The sequence below is a fragment of the Dendrobates tinctorius genome, unplaced genomic scaffold, assembly GCF_039654945.1.
Source record: "Dendrobates tinctorius isolate UK_male_01 unplaced genomic scaffold, ASM3965494v1 ptg000098l, whole genome shotgun sequence".
Lineage (NCBI taxonomy): Eukaryota > Metazoa > Chordata > Amphibia > Anura > Dendrobatidae > Dendrobates > Dendrobates tinctorius.
This window is the reverse complement of record NW_027361766.1, coordinates 11,586,647-11,610,295: the sequence shown is the minus strand read 5'-3', so window position 1 is coordinate 11,610,295 and position 23,649 is coordinate 11,586,647. Positions and strand designations below refer to the sequence as shown.

At 44.0% G+C, this 23,649-nt stretch overlaps 1 protein-coding gene across 1 annotated transcript in view; it reads left to right on the top strand.

Moving 5' to 3' along the window:
• Nucleotides 1–23,649, top strand: part of LOC141099179 (omega-hydroxyceramide transacylase-like) — a 64,506-nt gene that overhangs the window by 9,786 nt on the left and 31,071 nt on the right. The window contains exons 2-3 of the mRNA XM_073587321.1: nucleotides 1,325–1,538; nucleotides 4,969–4,987. Of these exons, the coding sequence (XP_073443422.1) occupies nucleotides 1,325–1,538; nucleotides 4,969–4,987 (233 nt within the window). The remainder of the gene's footprint in view (nucleotides 1–1,324; nucleotides 1,539–4,968; nucleotides 4,988–23,649) is intronic.

The following is a 23,649-nucleotide window of genomic DNA, read 5'->3' as shown; positions in this document are numbered from 1 at the left end:
GCATCACCACATTTTGAGAGCTATAATTTTTCCATATTTTGGCCCACAGAGTCATGTGAACGCGGCTGATCGGGTATGACGTACTATCCCATCCATGGGCATTAAGGCCCAGGACACATGGACAGGATAGTACGTCATATGTCAGAAAGGGGTTAAATAAAGATGCTTTGTTTTTGTTACATACATTCTTGATGCGTTTCTGTCACAGAAATGCACTAAAAGTGCATATGCGGGTTATGTTAAGCAGCGCACAAAGTCCAAAAAAAGCTCCATAGTATCTGATATTATACAGTAATGTTATGTAAGATACAAAAGTTCCAGTTAATATAAAATATTTGCTTCCTGTTCTGTTCATCCAGCCAATTATCACCAATGACCCCGTGTCATTGACACTGTGTGTAAACTAAACACAAACTAAATGTTATGAAATTAGTGGATTCACAATGAAGAACATTAAGCAACTGGATAACAGAACAAATCCTCGAATGTAGTCATTTTGGGAATAAATGTGCACAGACGCTATATATTACCTGGATACGGAGATTCGATGGTATGATACAGAGTTTACTTCTACTACTAATATCCTATGATGAAATCACCAATGAAGGCTGACTACACTCCCCGCGTGGGCTTGGTTATAAGCAGTATACCTGGTATAAAAGGTTATGGACAAATGGCATGTAAACAAACTACAACATCCTGATTCTGCCGAAAGGGGTCAGACATTTCGAATTTCAGTATGCCCGATCCTTTTGTTTGCACTTGAGATAGGATGTTTGGACGAGGATTACGCACCTTGTCCTAGTCTATTATCTGGGTGTCGGCCCTCAGTAGGCGCGTGCGCCGGAAAATGATGCACGGCTGATCACACGTTCACTTAGTCGACATCATTATAGTCTATGGCTGGTGGGCAAATACATTCGGACGTAAGCCCCGATGGGGCAACCGAATGGGCATCTGAACGCAATGTGAAAGCACCCTAAAACATATGGGTATTTTTAGTGCACCATTGCTCTCATGATCAGTGAGGATTCCAGCATTGCCATCCCCAATTATTAGCAATTGTCACCAATACTGTTGACGTACAGTGGTGCAAACCTAATTATCTCATTCCTGACATTGACATGCTGTGTATGGAACATTAAATTGGCAGATACTTGGGTCTTTGAAGGAGGACAAACGAAAAAACAAAAGCCCAAAAAAATCACTGTAATAAAAAGGGGTTCATCTTTGTTAAATTAGTATCCTTGGACATTTCATATGTTTTACGATTACTTTTCTGAAATTATACATTTCTTTTGTTTTGTTCCTTATATTCCTACAGATGAGTTACAGAACATAATCTTAGATGCAGCCATTGAAGTTAGGAAACCCATATTTGGCCCGTTTTTTGGAACCTTTGATTTGGGAACAATTTTTCGAAGAGCTCTACTAAACTTTTTGCCTGACAACGCACATCTGGTTGCAACAGGAAGACTCAACGTTGCTCTGACACGCCTATCAGATGGAAAAAACATATTGGTTTCTGATTTCAAGTCATAGAATCATAGAATCATAGAATCATAGAATCGTAGAGTTGGAAGGGACCTCCTGGGCCATCTGGTCCAACCCCCTGCTCAAAGCAGGATTCGCTAAATCATCCCAGTCAGATGTCTGTCCAGCCTCTGTTTGAAGACTTCCATTGAAGGAGAACTCACCACTTCTCGTGGCAGCCTGTTCCACTCATTGATCACTCTAACTGTCAAAAAGTTTTTTCTAATATCTAATCTGTGTCTCCTCCCATTCAGTTTCATCCCATTGCTTCTAGTCTTTCCTTGTGCAAATGAGAATAAAGTTGATCCTTCTACAATGTGACAGCCCTTTAGATATTTGTAGACAGCTATTAAGTCTCCTCTCAGTCTTCTCTTTTGCAAACTAAACATTCCCAAATCCTGCAACCTTTCCTCATAAGACAGGGTTTGCAGACCGGTCACCATTCTGGTCGCTCTTTTCTGAACTTGCTCCAGTTTGTTGATGTCTTTTTTAAAATGTGGTGCCCAAAACTGGACACAATATTCCAGATGAGGTCTGACCAAAGAGGAGTAGAGGGAAATAATGACTTCACGTGATCTAGACTGTATGCTTCTGTTAATACATCCTAGAATTGCATTTGCCTTTTTTGCTGCTGCATCACACTGTTGACTCATATTCAGTCTGTGATCTATTAGTATACCCAAGTCTTTTTCACATGTGCTGTCACTTAGCCCTATTCCTCCCATTCTATATATGCTTTTTCCATTTTTATTGCCCAGATGTAGTACTTTGCATTTCTCCCTGTTAAAAACCATTCTGTTAGTTGCTGCCCACTTCTCCAGTTTATTTAAATCTTTTTGAATCCTCTCTCTCTCTTCTCTAGTATTAGCTATCCCTCCTAGCTTTGTGTCATCAGCAAATTTAATCAGTTTACCCTCAATTCCTTCATCTAAATCATTGATAAAGATGTTGAACAATACAGGGCCCAGGACAGAGCCCTGTGGTACCCCACTTGAGACATTCTTCCAACTGGATGTGCAGCCATTTACGACCACTCTTTGGGTCCGATCACTAAGCCAGTTATGAATCCACCTAACAGTTGCCTTGTCCATTCCATACTTAATCATTTTTTCAATAAGGATTGTATGAGAGACTTTGTCAAATGCTTTGCTGAAGTCAAGATATACTATATCTACAGCATTTCCTTGATCCACCCAATCAGTGATACCGTCATAGAAGGAAATTAAGTTAGTCTGACATGACTTATTAGTTACAAACCCATGCTGACTCTGTTTAATCACTTCATTCTTATCCAGGTATTGACATACATGTTGTTTAATAATTTGTTCAAAGATCTTTCCTGGTATAGAAGTCAGACTCACCGGCCTATAGTTACCTGGGTCCACCTTCTTCCCCTTTTTGAAGATAGGAACAACATTTGCTCTTCTCCAGTCTTCTGGCACTTCTCCTGTTCTCCAAGAATTTTCAAAGATTATAGAGAGGGGTTCAAAAATTTCTTCTGCTATCTCCTTCAGTACTCTGGGGTGTAATTCATCTGGACCTGGAGACTTGAATTCATTTAGGCTAGCTAAGTGTTTCCTCACTATCTTTCTGTTTATAGATATCCTGGATTCTTCTATTCCCTTAATAGGACAGTGAATAACAGTTGATGTTACATTTCCTTTCTGAGAGAAAACAGATGCAAAATAGGAATTTAAAAGTTCAGCCTTCTCAACATCCTGTCTTACCATTTCATCATTTTCATCCTGTAAAAATCCTATAGCATCTTTGGCTTTTCTTTTACTTTTGACATATCCCCAAAATCCTTTATTATTGCTTTTGACATCTCTTGCAAGCCTCAATTCATTTTCAGCTTTAGCTAATCTGATTTGTGCCCTGCAGGTTCTGCAGACAGCATTATATTCTTCTTTAGATATGCCTCCCTCTTTCCATTTTATAAACATTTTTTTCTTCCTTTTTAGCATGTGCTTAAGTTCTGTGTTCATCCATCCTGGTTTCCTTAACTGCTTCCTATTCTTCCCTCTTTTCGGAATTGTTAACAACTGTGCTTTGAGAATTTCATTTTTCAAGATTTCCCATCCTTCCTGGACATTTTTGTCTGTAAGGATATCCAGCCATTGGATCCCTCCAATTCTCTTTCTGAATCCCTTAAAATCTGCCTTTCTGAAATCTAACCTTGACGTCTGAGTCTTCACAGGTCTTCCGCCTCTAGTTATCCAAAATTCTAAAATAGCATGGTCGCTACCTCCTAGGGTCCCAGCCACTTTTACCTCCTCAACCATTTCCTCCCTGTTTATAAGGATTAGATCCAAGGTAGCAGTTCCCCTTGTTTTCTCCCTTACCTTTTGGAAGATAAAGTTGTCAGCAAGAGAGGATAAGAATTTCCTTGACCTGTTAGTTTTGCCTGAGAGAGATTCCCAACAAATGTCTGGATAGTTGAAATCTCCCATGACAACTATGTCATATTTTTTGGAGAACTTGGCCATTTGATGCATAAAGAGTTCATCCATAGCTTCAGCTTGCACAGGCGGCCTGTAGTAAATGCCTACAATGGTGTCCTTTCCATTGTTCTGTCCTTGTATTCTTACCCAAACAGTTTCCACAGAACTCCCAGTCTCTGAAGCTTCAATCTCTGTGCAGATATACGCGTTTCTAACATACAATGCGACACCCCCTCCTCGTTTATCAAGTCTGTTTCTTGCAAATAAGTTGTATCCTTCTAGTCTTGTATTCCAATCATGTGTATTGTCCCACCAAGTTTCAGTGATTCCAATGACATCATATTTCTTTTCCTGTGTTAGTAGTTCCAATTCTCCTTGTTTGTTGCCCATGCTTTGTGCATTAGTATAGAAACATTTTAGTTTGTGATTGGTTTCTCTTTCTCCAATATTTTTATTAATTAGATTCTTTCGTCTTTGTTCTTCCTTTCCACTTCTAATAGCAGAGTTCTCAATAGCATTTGTCAGGTGTATGGCTTTTTCTGGTCTTTTGCTTCCCTTCCCATGTTGTTCTAGTTTAAAGCTCTCCTTACAAGTGTAGCAAGGCGACTTCCAAATACATGCTTACCAGTCTTCGTAAGGTGCACCCCATCTCTAGCAAGTAGTCCATCGTATAAGTAGTTCACTCCGTGATCCAGAAATCCAAATCGTTGCTGATGGCACCATCGACGTAGCCAGTTGTTCACCTGCAGAATCTTATTCCACCTCCTTGTTCCATGGCCATCCACTTGGAGGATGGAAGAGAAGACCACCTGCGCTCCCAGTTCTTTCACTTTCTTGCCTAAGTCTTCAAAGTCTCTGCAGATGGTTTCCAGGTCGTTTCTTCCAGTGTCATTTGTCCCCACATGTAGTAGCAGGAATGGGTAGTCATCTGTAGGTCTGAAGAGTCCTGATATCCTGTCAGACACATCTTTAATTTTTGCACCTGGAAGAAGTCCAAAGATGAAGTCATACAGGTAGAATATTGAATGTTATCATTCATTTAAAATATATTCTCTCTAGCAATCTAGCTTTACGTGACATATTTCCACCAAATGCAGAATATTTGTTTAAGGGTCCACTCACACTGGCGAGTAGCCAGCGCATTCCTGTATAACTCGGATGAGTGCTATCTGATGTTTCATTGGATAGCACTCATTCCAATGTTCTACTATGAAGCAGTGCTGAATAGTGTTGTTTTTTTTGTTTTGTTTTACCTCATGCTGAGTCGGGATGAGAAAAAAAATTGTTGCATGCTGCAATTGTCAGTGTATATCGGACGTTGCGCACCCATACAAGTCTAAGGATGAGTTTCCACTTGGCGTATTACATCCGGATTTGCTGCAGATTGAACGCTGAATACAGCCACAGCGTTTAATCCGCAGCGTCCAAATGTTACAGCATTGTGGAGGGAATTTTATGAAATCCCGTCTCCACTATGCATCCTAATATGCGGTTGACACACCCACGAAACTGGACATGCGGTGCATCTTTTTAGAACGCAGCATGTCTGTTTACCATGTGGAGACGCTCAGTCTCCGCAAGGTAAATAGCTTACTCTATGTATACGATACAGCGATTCCGGATGTGTTCAATGAGCACATCTGGAATCACCGCACGTACAGAAGGGGCCTGGGCTTTAGGCGGAGCGGTGTTTCCGCTCCATCCAAAGTGCAAGGAATGTGCTATGTGAAGACTCACCATAAGGGTGTGTGCAAAACATCGGACTACATTCAAATGTCCTCTTCTCTTTGTATACTGCCCCTATTGGTCAAGCAATCAGTAGATTTTGGTTCCAGTACCATCTCTATGCTGATGACACCCAATTATACACTTCTTCTCCTGATATGATGCCTGCCTTTTTGGAAAACACCAGTGATTGTCTTACCACTGTCTCTAACATCATGTCCTCCCTCTATCTGAAACTGAACCTGTCAAAAACTGAACTCCTCGTGTTTCCTCCCTCTACTAACCTACCTATGCCCGACATTGCCATTTCCGTGTGTGGTTCCACCATTACTCCCCAGCAACATGCCCACTGTCTTGGGTCATACTTGATTCCGAGCTTTCATTCACCCCCCACATGCGATCACTGGCTGGCTCTTGTTATCTGCACCTCAAAAACATTTCTAGAATTCGACCCTTTCTTATTTTTGACTCTGCAAAAACTCTCACTGTTTCTCTTATTCAGTCTCGTCTGGACTATTGCAACTCTCTACTAATCTGTCTTCCTCTTACCAAACTCTTCCCTCTCCAATCCGTCCTCAATGCTGCAGCTAGGATCATATTCCTCACCAATTGTTATAACGATGCCTCTACCTTGTGCCGGTCCTTACACTGGTTACCCATCCACTCCAGAATTCAGTATAAACTTATTACCCTCACCCACAACGCACTCCATGGCTCAGCACCACCCTACATCTCCTCCCTCGTCTCAGCCTACCACCCTACCCGTGCCCTCCGTTCTGCTAATGACCTGAAGTTAACATCCTCATTAATCAGAACCTCCCACTCCCGTCTCCAAGACTTTTCACGTGCTGCCCCAATTCTTTGGAATGCCCTACCCAGGTTAATACGATTAATCCCCAATCCCCACAGTTTTAAGAGTGCCCTAAAAACTAGAGATGAGCGACTTTGCCTTTTTTACGGTTGAGTCGGGTTTCATGAAACCCGACTTTCGCAAAAGTCGGGTCGAATGAAATTGGCCCACTATAGGGAAAAGTCGGAGGCCGACTGACACACGAAACCCAATGCAAGTCAATGAGGAAGCAAAGTCGGCAGGGAGTGGAGGACAGTAAACACACCTACAGTGCCCATTTCAATGCCAAAAACATCAATTCTTATTGCTGAAGCTTGTCAACCTTAATTTACTTCATAATAATAGCTACGCATTGAAAACTGGGGCTTATTTGGCTAAAGTTGTGGGGGGGTATGGCTGGCTCCAGGTTTTCGTGTGCCCTTGGCCAAAGAGTGTCAGTGCGCCCCTTTAACACATACCACAACTCATGATGCTCCGATACGGCACAGAAATATAGGTATAGTAGAATGACAAATACTTCACTGCTTATATGACATGACTGATCTATTTTAAATTGTACAATAGCTCAAAAAAAGGATGGTATATTACTCCATACAGTATTATGGCCACCACATTGTGCGCCATACAGAATAATGAGCCCCTTATATTTCTCCATACAGAATAATTGGTCACATATAATGTTCCATTCAGTATATGATGAGCTCCACATAATGGTGATGGGGCTCATGGATGATGCTCCAGTGTATGATGGGCCCTAATAATGCTCCATATATAATGGGCCCATTTTAATGCTCCAGTGTATCATGTGCCCCATAGATGCTGCTCCAGTGTCTGATCTGCCCCATTTATAATGCTCCAGTATATGATGGGCCTCATGGATGATGCTCCAGTGTATGATGGGCCCTAATAATGCTCCATATATAATGGGCCCCATTTCTAATGCTCCAGTGAATCATGTGCCCCATAGATGCTGCTCCAGTGTCTGATCTGCCCCATTTATAATGCTCCAGTATATGATGGGCCTCATGGATGATGCTCCAGTGTATGATGGGCCATAATAATGCTCCATATATAATGGGCCCCATTTCTAATGCTCCAGTGTATAATGGGCCCCGTAAATGCTGCTCCAGTGTCTGATGTCCCCCATTTGGAATGCTCCAGTAAATGATGGGCCCCATTTTTAATTAACCCAGGCATGGTATGTGAAAAGAGCTCCATGGAGTAATCTGAAGTGTGGGCTGCCGCATCCTTCACTTTTGGTGTGGGTGAAGGACAAAAGGAAAGGAGTTGCTCCTGACCAGAAGCCTGCAGTTACGACTCAGTGCTTGCATTTTGTTAAACTTCAGAAGAGTAGGCGATAGAGCTGGAGGCTGTTTCAGCAATGTAAGCCAAAAACAGTTCATGATGCTCCGGCTTTAAAAGCAGTCTACCTACTCCCAGAAAACGGAGCCTTACATGCCTTCCAGAGCTACACCATGATGCAGGCTTAACACCTCCTGCCTTAGCTGTTATTGTGTTTTTGGCACTACTAGCAGATGCACCACCACCCCCATGCCCATGTGTGCGTCCTCTTCCACCATACTTCCTCATGTTTTGGAAAATGGACCCAAAATACCAGCAGATATATGGTACTGTATCAGAAGCATACAGCTCTATACAGTCTAGGGATAACAGTAAATCTCTGTATATATTTCATTATTCATACACAGACGCTCACAGGCTCAGTATGGATTACCCAATAAAATAAAAAGTTGAAAAAGGGTACAGTATCACCAGATACAAGGTATATATAGTATAGTGTAAACATTATGAATCTCTGTATACATTTCAGGAGGCAGACAAAAACGCTCTCCGGCCCAGTATGGATTACACAAGAATATGAAAAGCTGTAAATGGGTAATGTCACACAAGCATACAGCTGTCTACAGTGTTGGGGTAATCTTAAAGCTCCTACTATATTGCCGGAGTAACAGACAGACGTTCACAGGCTCATTATGGATTACACCAGAATCTAAATAGCTAAAAAGGTTACTGTATCAGAAGCGTACAGCTGTATACAGTGTTGGCCAAATTTGAAATCTCGGTATATATTTCCAGAGTCACCCTGAGACGCTCACTCAGCCTGGGTTTGACCATAATAAAAAATATTGTAAAAAAGGTACTGGCTAGCAAGATAGCAAGTATATATATTATAGGGTGCAATTGAAATCTCCATATACATAGTCCCGTAGTCACTCTCAGACGCTTATTCAGTATGGATTTGACCATAATACTAAATGTCCAACAAAGGTACTGTATAACAAGATACAAGCTGTATCGAGTATAGGGTAAAATTTGGTATCTCCGATTCACCGTATATATAGAAGGCGCAAACCACACACGCTCACTCACTATGGATGATACCGTAATACAAAATTTGGAATAAAAGGTACTGGATCATCACATATCAGGTGTATCCAGTCTAGGGGTAATTGTAAATTTCCGTCTATAATTCCGGCGTCAAACACAGACACTCACAGGCTCACTAATCAAGCAGGGGGGGCACACTCGTGGTCGACGGTACTTGCACAGGGCCCCTCATAGTACGCTGGTGTGTCTGACGGCGAGTGGGCCCCCCCACCGTCAGAGACACTGTATTGTACTATGAGGGGCCCTGTGCCAGTGCCGTCGGCCATCAGTGGGCCCATCCACCTGTTCAGAGCAACGGCACTTGCCCGGGTGCGCCAGGTGTTGACCCCAGCCCTTGGGGGGGGCAGCCCAGTTAGGGAGGTTTAAAAAATGGCTTATGTTGATGTGTTGGCTGGACATTCAGCTGCTGCAAAGGGCGGAATTGGGCAAGTCCGAGGAGGAGGAGGACAAAAGCGAGGCAGTTTTTGGCAACCTATGTGTCATCAGGGGAAGGTGGGACAAAATCCTTTGAAACCCATGCATGGTTCATTTTAATGAAGGTTAGATCATCAACATTTTGGGTTGACAGACAGGTCCTTTTTTCTGTCAGGATTGTTCCAGCAGCACTGAAGACTCTTTCAGATAACACACCAGCAGCAGGGCAAGTGAGCTCCTGTAAGCCATATTGTGCCAATTCAGGCCAGGTGTCCAGTTTACAGGCCCAATAGTGAAAGGGGAATGACCTGTGAGGGAGAACATCGATATGGGAGGAGAAGTAGTTTGTAACCATAGTTGACAACTGCTGTCTCCTGTCACTTTTAATCAATGCAGTATTAGCAGTCGTGTGAGCGGTACTTGAGGAATCATTCCACAACATGGTCATTAAACCCCTTTCTCCAACGCCACTTCGGCTGTGTGCACCACGAACACCTCTTCCATTGTGCCCACTATGGATTGTGGGAGAACCAGCACCGCTGCTGTGTGCTGGGAAAGCCTCAAACAAACGGGTTACCAGAGTTGCTTGTTTGTTAGCCATTATTATCTCTAGGTTCTCCTGTGGCATGATGTTGTGTAATTTGTCTTTGTAGCGTGGATCGAGAATGATGGCCAGCCAGTAATCGTCATCCCTCATCAATTTGGCAATGAGGGGTCCCTTTTTAGGATCCGCAAGGCATAATCGCACATGTGGGCCAATGTTCCAGGTGTCAATGCTGCACTTCCACTGCTGGGTGGAGGAGCACTTTCTGGCAAATTCACATCCCTACCGTCACGCACAAACACTGTACCTGACCTTGGCACGCCCACATGTTCTCTTGCCCCCTGAGAAGCATCCTCCTGCCCAAAATAATCATCCCCCTCATCCTCTTCCTCTTCTTCCTCCACCTCATCCAGGACAATGGCTGACTGTCATCAAGGCTTCCCTCCTCCTCCTCCTTCGCTGCAGACACCTGACCCTTAATGTGCGTCAAACTTTGCATGAGCAGACGCATAAGAGGGATGCTCATGCTTATGATGGCGTCGTCTGCGCTTACCAGCCGTGTGCATTCCTCAAAACACTGAAGGACTTTACAGAGGTCTTTCAGCTTCGACCACTGCACACCAGACAACTCCATGTCTGCCTGCAAACTGCCTGCCCGTGTATCCTCCCACAAATGAATTACAGCCTGCCTCTGTTCGCACAGCCTCTCAACCATGTGCAGGGTGGAGATCCACCTTGTTGCAACGTCTATGATTAGGCGGTGCTTGGGGAGGTGGAACAATCGCTGCAGCTTCTGCATACGAGTGGAGTGGACGTTTGAGCGACGGATGTGCGAGCACAGTCTTCGCACCTTATGTCGCAGGGATGTTAACTCCGGATAATTATTAAGGAAGCACTGCACCACCAGGTTCAAAGTGTGAGCCAGGCAAGGTATGTGTATGAGTTTTGCATGGGCTATGGCTGCCACAAAATTACGGCCGTTATCACTGACTACCTTGCCTGCCTCAAGATGTAGACTGCCCAGACATGACTCAGTTTGTCGCTGCAAGTAGTCGGCCAGTACCTCCGCGGTGTGTCTGTTGTCGCCCAAAGGCATCATCTTTATCACAGCCTGCTGACGCTTACCACTAGCTGTTCGATAGTGGGACACCTCGTGTGCAACACCGCCAGCTGCGGATGAAGTGCTGTTGCGACTGCGCTCTGTGGATGAGCTTTCGCTTCTGGAGGAGGAGGAGGAGGATGGTCGAAAGCCTACAGCCCACTGTTTCCTATACCGTGGGCTAGGCAGCACTGTTCCACCGCCACTGTCCCCTGTGGAGCCTGCATCCACCACATTAACCCAGTGCGCAGTGATGGACATGCCTACTGGTCCATGCATCTGTTGTGAGGTGCACCTTTCCACTCACTGACTGTTTTAGTGCATGGACGATGTGGTCTTTCACATGCCGGTGGAGGGCAGGGATGGCTTTTCGAGAAAAGAAGTGCCGACTGGGTAGGTCATAGCATGGGACAGCTTAGGCCATGAGCTTCCCTTTCAACCAAACGGTAGGGCATCATCTCTAATGAGATTAGTTTGGCAATGTAGGCATTCAAACACAGTGTATACGGATGAGAGGATGAGTACTTTCTTGTCCTACTCAGAGTGTCTGGTAGGGTGAGCTGGACTGTAGAGCTGCATATGGGGGAAGTAGCGGTGGACCGGATGGAGTGACAGGGAGTTGGTGATGGTATTGGTGGTGATGGCCTAGATTCAGTGTTGTGTTGTAAAACCATTGTGATTCCCTGAGTGCAGGTGCACATGTGCTACCTGAGGTCTTGTAGTCCGTCCACGCTTGCAAGTGCATGTCGATTAAATGTCTAAGCATGCAACTGGTATTCAAATTTCTGAGTTGTTTACCTCGGCTAAAGGTCCTTCCGCACTTCTTACAGGTAACCTTTGCCTCATCAGTAGGATTTTGGACAAAGAAGTGCCACACTGCACTCTTCGTACTATGGTATACATTTTCAGGCCTTGCACGCTGTGCTAAGTTGACCGTCTGGCCAAGTTGTCCTGCAACTCTTTTAGGTTTTGGTCCATGTTTTTGGACAGCTACAGGCCTGCCAGATAACCGCTACTGCGCTGTCAATGCCTGCTGCAGATCCTTCTCCTTATCTGAACTATTGCCAGCGCCACCCTCCTCCCCCAATGGATGCCAATCCGGGTCAAGAACTGGGTCATCCATCACCTCCTCTTCAAAGTCATCTGCACCTTCCTCTTTACCTTCCTCTGTGTCGCCGTGTAAGGTGGTATAGTATGCGGGAAGGGGCACCTGAGTTTCATCAGGGTCAGAATCTGGCTCAATAGACTGAGAGGGCAATGTACTGCTCTGGGTCAATGTACCAGCAGAATCATCTAGCAGTGGCTGTGTATCAGTGCACTCCATGTCAGATTCATCTTGGTCTGGGGAATTCAGGATTTGACTGGATAACCCAGGCATGGTATGTGAAAACAGCTCCATAGAGTAATCTGAAGTGTGGGCTGCCGCAACCTTAACTTTTGGTTGAGGTGAAGGAAACAAGGAAAGGTGTTTTTCCTGACCAGAACCCTGCACTGATGACTCCGTGCTTGCAGGTTTCGAACATTCAGAACAGGAGGCAATAGAGCTGGTGGCTGTTTCGGCAATGTACGCCAAAACCTGTTCCTGATGCTCCAGCTTTAAAAGCGGTATTCCTACTCCAAGAAAAGGCAACCTTACAGGCCTTCTTGGGCCAGACGATGACGCAGGCTCAACACCTCCTGCCTAAGCTGCTATTGTGCTTTTGCTAGAACCAGCCGATGCACCACCACCATCAGTACCAGCTGTGCTCCCCTGCCCACGTCCATGGCCTCTTCCACCATACTTCCTCATGTTTGGGAAAATGTACCAAAAATACCAGCAGAGAGATGGTACTGTATGAGGAGCATCCACCTGTGTAAGGTGTATTAAAAAAATTAAATCTACGTATATATTTTGTTAGTCACAGACGCTCTCACAGTATGTATTTGACCGTTATCAAACAAGCAGATATATAGAACTGTATCAGAAGTGTACAGCTGTATACATTTTTTATGTAACTAACAATCTCCGTATATGTATTTACGGAGTGTCACACACTCTGACTCTGTATAGATGTGACTGTAATGCGAATGTCAGATATACAATACTGTTTGAGAATCGGACAGCTCTATACGGTGTGTGTATGGAAAATTGTCAATCTCCGTCTATTTGTATACGGACTGACACGCTGTCTCTGTCTAGTTTTGACCATAATCAAACAGCAGATATATGAAACTGTTTGAAAAGCGGACAGCTCTATAAGGTGTAGGTCTGGAAAAAGGGAAAATCTCCTCGGCTTGTTTTTCCAGAGTCATGCACAGATAGCTTCTATTTGTGCGTGATACAAGGCAGTACACGGTAGTGTGTGAGGAGCGTACACCGCTATACGGTGTCTGTATGGAAAATTGTCAATCTCCGTCTATTTGTATACGAACTGACACACGCGGTCTCTGTCTAATTTTGAACATAATCAAACAGCAGATAAACGAAATTGTTTGAAAAGTGGACAGCTCTATAAGGTGTAGGTCTGGAAAAATGGAAAAATTCATTGGCTTGTTTTTCCAGAGTCACACCCAGATAGCTTCTATTTGTCCGTGATACAAGGTGGTACATGGTAGTGTTTGAGGAGCGTACACCGCTATACGATGTGTGTATGGAAAATTGTCAATCTCCGTCTATTTTTATACGGACTGACACACGCTGTCTCTGTCTAGTTTTAACCATAATCAAACAGCAGATATACAAAACTGTTTGAAAAGCGGACAGCTCGAGAAGGTGTAGGTCTGGAAAAATGGAAAATCTCCTCGGCTTGTTTTTCCAGAGTCACACCCAGATAGCTTCTATTTGTCCGTGATACCAGCCGGTACACGGTAGTGTGTGAGGAGCGTACATCGCTATGCTGTGTGTGAAAAAATGAACGCTCAGTAACTCACCAGAACAAAATAATAAAAGTTGGAGTGCATTGAAAAAAGCAGTTTGAACAGCATGTGCACACAGCAATGCAGCTAGCAGGTAGCCTTAAAAGGCAGCCTAATCACCACCAGCGCTGCTTCACAGAACAAAAATCCTCCCCTTTCACTGCATACTAACTGTACAGTGAAAAGCGCTAGCAGCAGAAACAATTTTTTTTTCTAATTCCCTGCCTAACGCTCTCCCTATTCAGAATCAGCAGCAGCACCTCTCCCTATTGTAAGATCGGCAGAAGTAAGATGGCGGTCACTGCCTTTTTTTACCCACTGTGACGCCACACAAAGCCAGCCAATCACTTCAATGCCCTTCTCTAAGATGGTGGTGGCCGCTGCGCATGTCATCGTGTTGCCCACAGTGTGCGTCCTCCATCATTGGCTGAGAACAGGCGCTGGAAGCATTATTTAATACGCGACTTTGACGCTCTGATCGGCGACCTCATGGCCGACCTCACACTATGGTCGGGTTTCAATCAGCGAAACCCAACTTTAGCTAAAGTCGGCTATTTTTTAATTTGACCGACCCGTTTCGCTCAACTCTACTAAAAACACATTTGTTCAGACTGGCCTATCACCTCAACGCATTAACCTAAATATCCCTGTGTGGCTCAATCAAAATTTTTTACCATAACCAGGTTCCTTGCATCATGTTCTTACATGCTTTATGCATTTAATAGCCCTCTGTGTCTGTACTGTTACATATTTAGACTGTTAACTGATTCATGCAGCAACAGGAACACTCGATTCTTACACTATGGCTGGTCCAAACAATAAAAGCAATTGTTACCATCCACCTTTCATGTCTCCCCTTTTCCTTATAGATTGTAAGCTAGCGAGCAGGGCCCTCGTTCCTCATGGTATCTGTTTTGATCTATGTGTTTATTGCTATGCTGTAATGTCTATTGTCTGTAGAAGTCCCCTCTAGTGATAGAAATAGAAATAAAATTAAAATTATTATTATTAAATGTCATCTGAGTGCAGTCCGATATATGCCGTCTCACACAATGGAGAAATTAAGTTCTCCATCTTCTCTGCACCTGTGATCCGATTCTCACATGCAAGAGAATCGGATCACAGTAAAGTGAGAATTGGATCACAGTAAAGTGACACTCAACTCGCGCTCATAACAGAGTTTGAGGGTCATTTGCATATAGCATCCAATTCTCTCTCATGACAGAATCATCAGATGCTATACCCAAGTGTGAGCGAATCTAAGCTTGGTTTACTTTTTGTAGCTATAAATGCTATAGTTACAGCTGTTTGCTTATTTAATGGCTACCACTCACTACTGAAGACAATTTATTGTGCTCAGTTATAGAGTGCTGACATATTCTACAGCAGTTTTCAGACATTGTCATCACTGTGTTGTAGCGGTTTGGTTCTGACTCGGAGCTATACTACATCACCACCAGTGAACCTTAATTCAGAAAATTAAGCATGGCTGTAGGCGAGCACTTGGAGAACTGGACAGCTGGTGGGCAAAGAACATCTGTTTTTTCATACATTAATCAAGGTCATTTTACCATTTACAAAATTAAAACTTGAAGCAATGTTTCCATGAGAAATTCAGAGGTAGAAATGTCAAAACACTGCATATAAGAAAACATTAACCCCTTCCCGACATTTGCAGTGTATAGTTTCGTCATGGTACTTCACGACCAATCCAGTATCTATATGTCATGGAGATCACACGCACAAAGGCGGGTGTGCGGGGACAATCACAGCCAGGTGTTCAACTCATATGTCAGCTGACACCCAGCATTCATTACCAGGATTGGTTCCCGCACTTCTCTCAGCAGTTTAACCCGCTAAGGGCTTATACTCACTTGCAAAAGACTCGCACGATTCTCGTGCGAGTGTCTCACATGAAAACCCGGCAGTGCCGCCGGCACTGTGATCGGAACATGCGGCTGCATAGAAATACATGTAGCCGCACGCTCCAGTCCCATTGCCGTCAGCAGAGCCAGGTTTTCATGCAAGAGGCTCGCACGAGAATCATGTGAGCTTCTTGCAAGTGAGTATGAGCCCTTAATGGAAGGAAGATAGGGGGAAGCTGCCCACTCTGCCTTCCAATCTGCGCCCCTGCGATGTCATCACAAATGGCCAATCGTTGCCATGGTGACCTGATGTTATCATGGCAACATTCGGGTCACCAGAGCTAGCAAACATGGTACACCATGCTCAGAGCATGGTGTATCAAGCTTGTGTTTCAGTGCAGCACTGACCGTTTGTAAAGCATTGCAACGCTCAAGCATTGCTATGCTATGTAAGCAATCAGAATTAAAAAAGTGAAAGTTGCATAGAGTGACAAAGTGAGAAAAATGTAAAAATATGTATTAAAAAATCACAATAATAAAAAATAAAAATACATTGTACATATAAATATTTTTATGAAGAAAAAATAAAGTACACATATTTGGTATCGCCGCGTCTGGACCGTCCTGACCTATAAACTGTCCAACTAGATAACCCTTTCAGTGAACACCATAAAAAATAAATAAAAAAGGCAAAAAACTCATCTTTATTATCATACCGCCTAACAAAAAGTGGAATAAAACGCGATCAAAAGGACAAATGGAAGTAAAAATGGTATAGCTGAAAATGTCATTTTGTCTCGCAAAATACAAGTCAACATACATCTCCATCAGCAGGAAAATAAAAGTTATAGCTTTCAAAATAAAGCACTGCAAAAATAATTATTTTTTCCATAAAGTAGTTTTTATTGTGTAAATGCATCAAAACATAAAAAAATACAAATGTGGTATCGATGTAATTATACTGACCTGAAGAATAAAGCTGCTTCATCAAGTTTATCACATGTGGAACTGCATAAAAAAAATTCCTTAATTTACGGTATGTTTTTTGTTTATTCTGCATCCAAACAATCGGAATAGAAAGCGATCAAGAAATGTCATATGACCAAAAATGTTATACGTAATAACGTCAACTCGTCCCCCAAAAATCAATCCCTCACATGACTCTGTGTGCACAAATCTGGAAAATGACCAAAAATGTTATACGTAATAACATCAACTCATCCTCCAAAAATCAAGCCCTCACATGACTCTGTGGACCGAAATCTGGAAAAATTATAGCTATCAAACTATGGGGATGCCAAAACTTGTTTTTGTAATAATAAGCATCTTAGTGTGTGACAGCTGCCAAACAGAAAAAAGTAGAATTACAATTACCGGAATTTCGGTTGCTAAGACCCTCCACGACAGTACCACAGAAGGTTGCCTCCCCATCCTAATTAGAGACAGGAAACACAATGTTTAAATAGCCTTCCACCTCCCGCCATCATCAGTGTTTTTCCCAAGGACCACAGAGTATGAATGCTTGAATTACTTACTAACACCAATGAATCAAGTGAGCATAAAGTTTCTTAGGGGGGGAATTACCCATGCTGTCGTTGAGGGTCTTAGAAACCGAATTACCGGTAAGCTTAATTCTGTTTTCTCTAATCCCCTCTACGACAGCACTACAGGAGAAATGCCAAAGAATAACGCTAGGGAGGAATATTAGCTTGAAGGACATTCCGGCCAAAGACTAGATCTTTTATAGACATTAGGTGTAATCTGTAATGCTTAGTAATTGTTTGGACCGAGGACCAGGTTGCAAATCTGCTCAATGGTAAGCACTGGCATATTCGGCGCAAATAAGGTCTAGTGGAATGAGCTCTTAGGCCGGGATCACACACAACGAGATACAGCCGAGTCTCGCAGGTTAAAACCAAGCTCTGGTGCCCGCACTCCGGAGCGGAGCGTGCAGCCGCACAGCAATACATGGAGCTGCACGCTCCGCTCCGGAGTGCCGGTGCCAGAGCTTGGTTTTAACCTGCGCGACTCGGCCGTATCTCGCTGTAGTGTGACTCCGGCCTTAGTGTTTCAGGAGGAGATAAATCTTGATTTTTGTGTTTCTGTGATTGAATTTTAATCCAGTAAATCCATTTATTTGGTCCACAGTATTGGACAAAAAGGTTTTGATCTTTCCTTCAAAGTCCAATTTGATTTACGTAATAGAGGTTGGTTCTCCGAACATCTAAAAAATGGAATTCTGTTTCTCTATCGTCCTTTGTATTGTGACAAAAGGATGGAAGAATTATTTCCTTGGACATGTGAAAATCAGATGATACCTTTGGAAGGAAAGAAGGGTCTAGGAGAAGAACTACTCTGTCGTCCAGGATTTTCAAATAAGGTTTCCTTAATAGATAGAGCCTGCAGCTTGCCAACCCTCCTTGCTGTCGTAATGGCTACCAATATGGCCCCTTTCCTAGATAATTTGTTAATTTGAATTTGAGCCATAGGTTCAAAGGACAGGATTGTCAGACCCCTCAATACTTTATTCAGGTGGAATTATAATGGACTTCCTTGGACGATTTTTTGAGGCTGCTGTCATGAACCTATTTAGCCATCGGTAGTCTGCCAGATTTTGGTCAAAGAAGGAACTTAGGGCCGACTCTTGGACTTTCAGGGTACTAGATCTTAACCCTTTTGAGAGACCAGCATGTAGGAAGTATACTAACCTGGCAATATCAGGATGAAATGGATCAATGGGGGTAGATCCATACCATGCAGAGAAGGTCTTCAATATCTTACAATAGATGGCATCAGTGACCTGTTTCTTGCTTTTTTGTATGGTACTTATGACGTCATCTGGGAGACCTCTGGCTTTCAGGATTGAGGCTTCAGAAGCCAGGCTGTGAAGCATAAGCTGTGGAGAGCCAGATGATAAATTGGACCTTGATGTAGCTGGTTGTGGTCTAGAGTAAGGATAAGAGGTTCCTCTGAGTTCAGTAGGATCAGAGACCCAAACCAGGTCCTCTTTGGCCATAGAGGAGCGATCAAATGGTTTTCTCCCTGTCCGTTCTGACCTTTTGCAATGTCCTTGGTAGTAACAGAATTGAAGAGAATGCATAGAAAAACCTGTAGTTCCACAGGTGTGAAAAAGCATCTACTCTTGACTGAGTCTTACTTGGATCTATGGAGAAATAACAATCTTCTTTTGTGTTTTGCTGACTAGCAAACAGGTCTACATCTGGATGACCCCATTTCCAGGTTATTAATCAGAACACTTTTGTACTGAGGCTCCATTCCCCAGGATTTAGATCCGTCCTGCTCAGGAAGTCTGCCTGGATATTGTTGGATCCCTTTAACTCCTCTTAATGAGCGATTGTGCTTAGTATAAAAATGACAGGAGAAGGAGTGACACTTAAACCCCTTTATGTTACACTTATGTTTCCTTATGCGTTCCGATAGTTTTCTCCTGGTACAACACACGTAAATCTTTCCACATGGGCAAGCGATTGCATAAGTGACCCCTCTGCTGTAATAAGTAATGTGACCATTGATGGGAAATTTTTCATTACCTGTGGAAATAAAAATCTCCTTGAAAGATGTTTGTTTAGGCTATAAACACATTTAGAGTAAACAATGTCCATATCGGGGAAAAAAACTGTCAGAGCTAATGTGGCTAACTGACTGTCACAGGTGTGTCGGAGTCTGCAGACCATCGCTCCTCATCTGACTGCAGAAGGTCTCAGCAGTTTGCTTTGCAGACTTCTTCCTGGGCCTTCTGACTTTAGGACCCAGTTGCAACACCCCCAGCTCTAGTTGACACACCTGACCTAGGGTGTATATAAATCCCAGCTTGCTGTTAGAAGGGCAGTTGATATTTCTATTTCCAGTTCCCTGTTGCAATTTGGAGCTATAGCAGTCGGCTATTTTCCTTTGTGTTGTCTGGAGGACATCCATGTTTGTCTCTGACTCTACTCAAGCTATGTGTTCCCCCTTGTTTGTGTATCCCATCTGTCTTTAGTGTAGTGGGGATAGACTAGCACTCATCCTGTCCTTCACAATGCAGGGCATATCACTGCCTGACAGCCATTGCTGCAGACTCCTATTGTAGGGGACTCTACGGGTAGGCTTGTCCAGTTTGAACCCAAAATTGCTCTCCTGGACATGTTTTCTGGGGGTAGGGACAGGTTTTTTGTGTTTAAGGAGCCATGCAAATTGTACTTTAAACTTACTCCTCTGGAGATGAGGAGCAACGAGTAGGAATTGTTATTTCACTGTTACATGAGGGAACCTTAGTCCTGGGCTTTTTCTCTGTCACAGGATTCTATGTGTCTCCTGTCTGTGGAGAAGTTTTTCAGGGCCCTTGCCCTGATCTATGATGATCCTGACCGTATTTCCTTGGCTGAATCCAAGCTGCATCACATTCAGCAAGGAAATCGTCCAGTAGAAACTTATAGCTCTGAAATCCACAGGTGGTCAATTGATAACAAATGAAATGACCCGACTCTCAGAAGCCAATTCCTTCAGGACCTCACTGAAAGGTTAAAGGATGCATTAGCAGTGTATGAGACTCCTGTGTCACTGGAGGCTGCCATGTCCTTGGCAGCCTCCTGTGTCACTGGAGGCTGCCATGTCCTTGGCTATTCGGGTGGATAGACACCTGTGGGAAAGATGGGTAAGACCACCTGCTTCTGAGCCCTCTTTCCGGGACAAGATCCCAATGTTGGAGGGAAGGTCTGGGGTGAACCTATACTTGCGGCGTTAGAAGAACCCATGCAGTTGGGGGGTGCGTTCATTTTGTATGTTTTCCCCCGAAAAAAGGATGTACCGTATTTTTCGGACCATAAGACGCACTTCTTTTCCTCCAAATTTGGGAGGAAAGTGTGGGTGCGTCTTATGGAATGGATGTAACATGTGAGGAGACGGCAGCTGCAGAGTGGGATCACACTGGGATGAACTTGCAGGACACAGGAAAATGTCCCCGCTGCAGAAATCCTGTGCTGGGGGAACCACATGGTCCCGATACTTAAAGTGAAGTGAATATTCATTAGCCGCTTCCCCGCTCATCTGTCGGTGTCGAGCAGTGGGCGGAGAGCAGCAAATGAATATTTCTTCACTCACACAGCAGACCCACATGGTTTCCCCAGCGCTGGTTTCCTGCAGCAGCTGGAGAGATGTGTGTCCGGTGGAGGAGGGGGCAGGAGCAGGGTGCCTCGCATACCTTACAGCACAGCCCGGGCTCCTGCTGATGGTGAGTGCTCCCGTATAGGACCTGTGGCGAGGTCATGAAGAGGGCGGGCTGGAGCATCACATGACAGCACAAAGCCCTACCTCTTCATGATGTCATCACAGGTCCTCCTATTCCCTTCAGCATTTATGGATCCCTATACAACTCTTCCATTTTCACATCAATGAGCCTAATCTCCAGGCTGCTCCTTGTCACATCAGAGGAAATGGTTTGGCTATCCGTTTCAATTTATTTTGATCATATGTTTTACTGGTTTCTTGGTCACTCAGTGGACCAGCTCATTGGGCTTGCAACTGTTACATCAGTGCACTTTGGGACATTCTTTTTGTTCCTTGTTCTTATGTGTAGCTACTCCATATGGTGCTGTGAATAGGTATATGCAGTCTTGATTACTGTATTTAAATACAAATGATTGGTTTCATTGATGTTTCAAGCATTTTGTGCTTTTTTACATATGACATGCATTTGCTTTTTGTCTACAGCCTTATAGTGATGAATTCAATGCTGTGTGGGTTAGGGCTGGCTAGCTGGGGGACCTGCACTGCCTGTACAAGTAAGAATTAATTAAAAGGTTAGTAATTACAACACATAAAAAAGCACTCTGCCACTCCTGTGGTGATCTATAACTCCCAGCATGCCATAGGATCTGCAGGACATGCTGGGAGTTATAGTTCTCCCATGGGATCTTAAAGCAGCACTCCAGTGTTATTTTTCAGTGCTGAAGTGGTGCTTTAAAAATAAGCCCTGTGCCCCCATTCATTCACATTTTTTGCTTCAAATATTTTTTTCCCTATTTTCCACCTCTAAAACCTGGGTGTGTCTTATAGTCCGGTGCCTCTTATGGTCCGAAAAATAAGGTATGTTTTTTTTGTGGGAGAAGGGACATTTTATTGGTGCATGTCCTGTAATTCTCAAGCAAAAAGAGACTTGATTAACCCTTGGATCCATGAGCTTGATAATTTAGGGGATGTGTTCATCTTCAACCTGTAATTCTCATTTTGACCTGACAGCAGAGTCGGTCCTAGAGAGCAGGTCTGAAACATTTGTTTGTAGACAGTGGAGCTGGAGTCAGTATGGTGGATGCTGAGTTTGCTGGAACTCATGGTTTTGTCTTCTCTAACTTGGCTGAACCTATTCCTATTTGTTCCATCGACTCCTCACCACTTTCACAGAGAACACTGACACATAACATAGGACTAAAGGTGGGGTCTTTGCATTATGAAATACTCCCTTGCTATGTCCTGAAGGGTCTCCACACTTCAATGTTTCAGGGTTTGCCCTGGTTGGTGAGGCATAATCGAACTGTGGATTGGCAATCCAGAGAGATTGTAAAGTGGGGAGATTACGGTCATGATAACTGCCTATACTTTTCCCCTTCTGCTGTATCTACAGGGACCTTACCGACATTTTTGTCTGGCTTTGAGGACCCTGGCCCAATTTTGCAGAAGTGGGTAGGCATTTCGGCCTTGTATACTGACCTGGAGGATTAGGCTCAGGGGGATGCCCCTGCTTCCTGCCCTTCAGGGAGGTTGTTTGTGGCACAATTTAGACAGCATATAGTAACTAGAGAATATCATGACTCTTTACTTGATTGTCACCCAGGTGTTAAGGCAACCGCGGACCTCCTTTCTTGTCGTTTTTGGTGGCCTCGGTTGCATAGGGATGAACAAGTGTCTACCTGCAATGTTTGCACATGTTCTAAAGTACCGCATACCCGTCCATCTGGTCCTGTTTCGCTACTACCTGTTCCTAACCGGGTCAGGAGAGACCGGTATAAACGTATGACTGTAAGTAAAAAGCGTGCCAGGTGCAGACCTGAATATGAATGATTCTGTTGTCTACCAGGAATTTCAGGTTGAGGGTTCCTTCCTGGAAGCTGAACTAGCTGAAGAGCCCGGCTCTGCCCGAGCATAGTAACTAACTACGGTTAGATATAACAAATTATAATGATTATATATATATATATATATATATATATATATATAGCTGAGTGTATAGCCCCACCCACTCTGCATAGCCACATACACTATAATATCCCACATCATCCCGTCAGCCAGAGCTACCGGACTACTACCCCTAATATCCCACATCGTCCCATCAGCCAGAGCCACCAGACTACTAATATCCCACATCATCCCGTCACATCCACCGGACTACTACTCCTAATATCCCACATCATCCCGTCAGAGCCACCGGGCTACTACCCCTAATATCGCACATCATCCCATCAGCCAGAGCCACCGGACTACTACCCCTAATATCCCACATCATCCTTTCAGCCAGAGCCACCGGACTACTCCCGCTAATATCCCACATTATCCCATCATCCAGAGCGACCGGACTACTACCCCTAATATCCCACATCATCCCGTCAGCCTGGGGTCAGGACCAGAGCGCTGAGTGGAACGGTCCTAACTTCCATACCGGGGATCCTTTAAGAGAGGCCTGGTGTCAGAACCAGAGCGCTGAGTGGATTTGCCCTGACTTCCATACCAATGATCCCTTTAATAGAACCCTGGGGTCAGAATCAGAGTGCTGAGGGATTTGCCCTAACTTCCATACAGGAGATCCCTTTAAGAGAGCCTGGGGTCAGTACCAGAGCATTTGAAGTCAATTGCCCTGACTTCCATATGAGGATCCCTTTAAG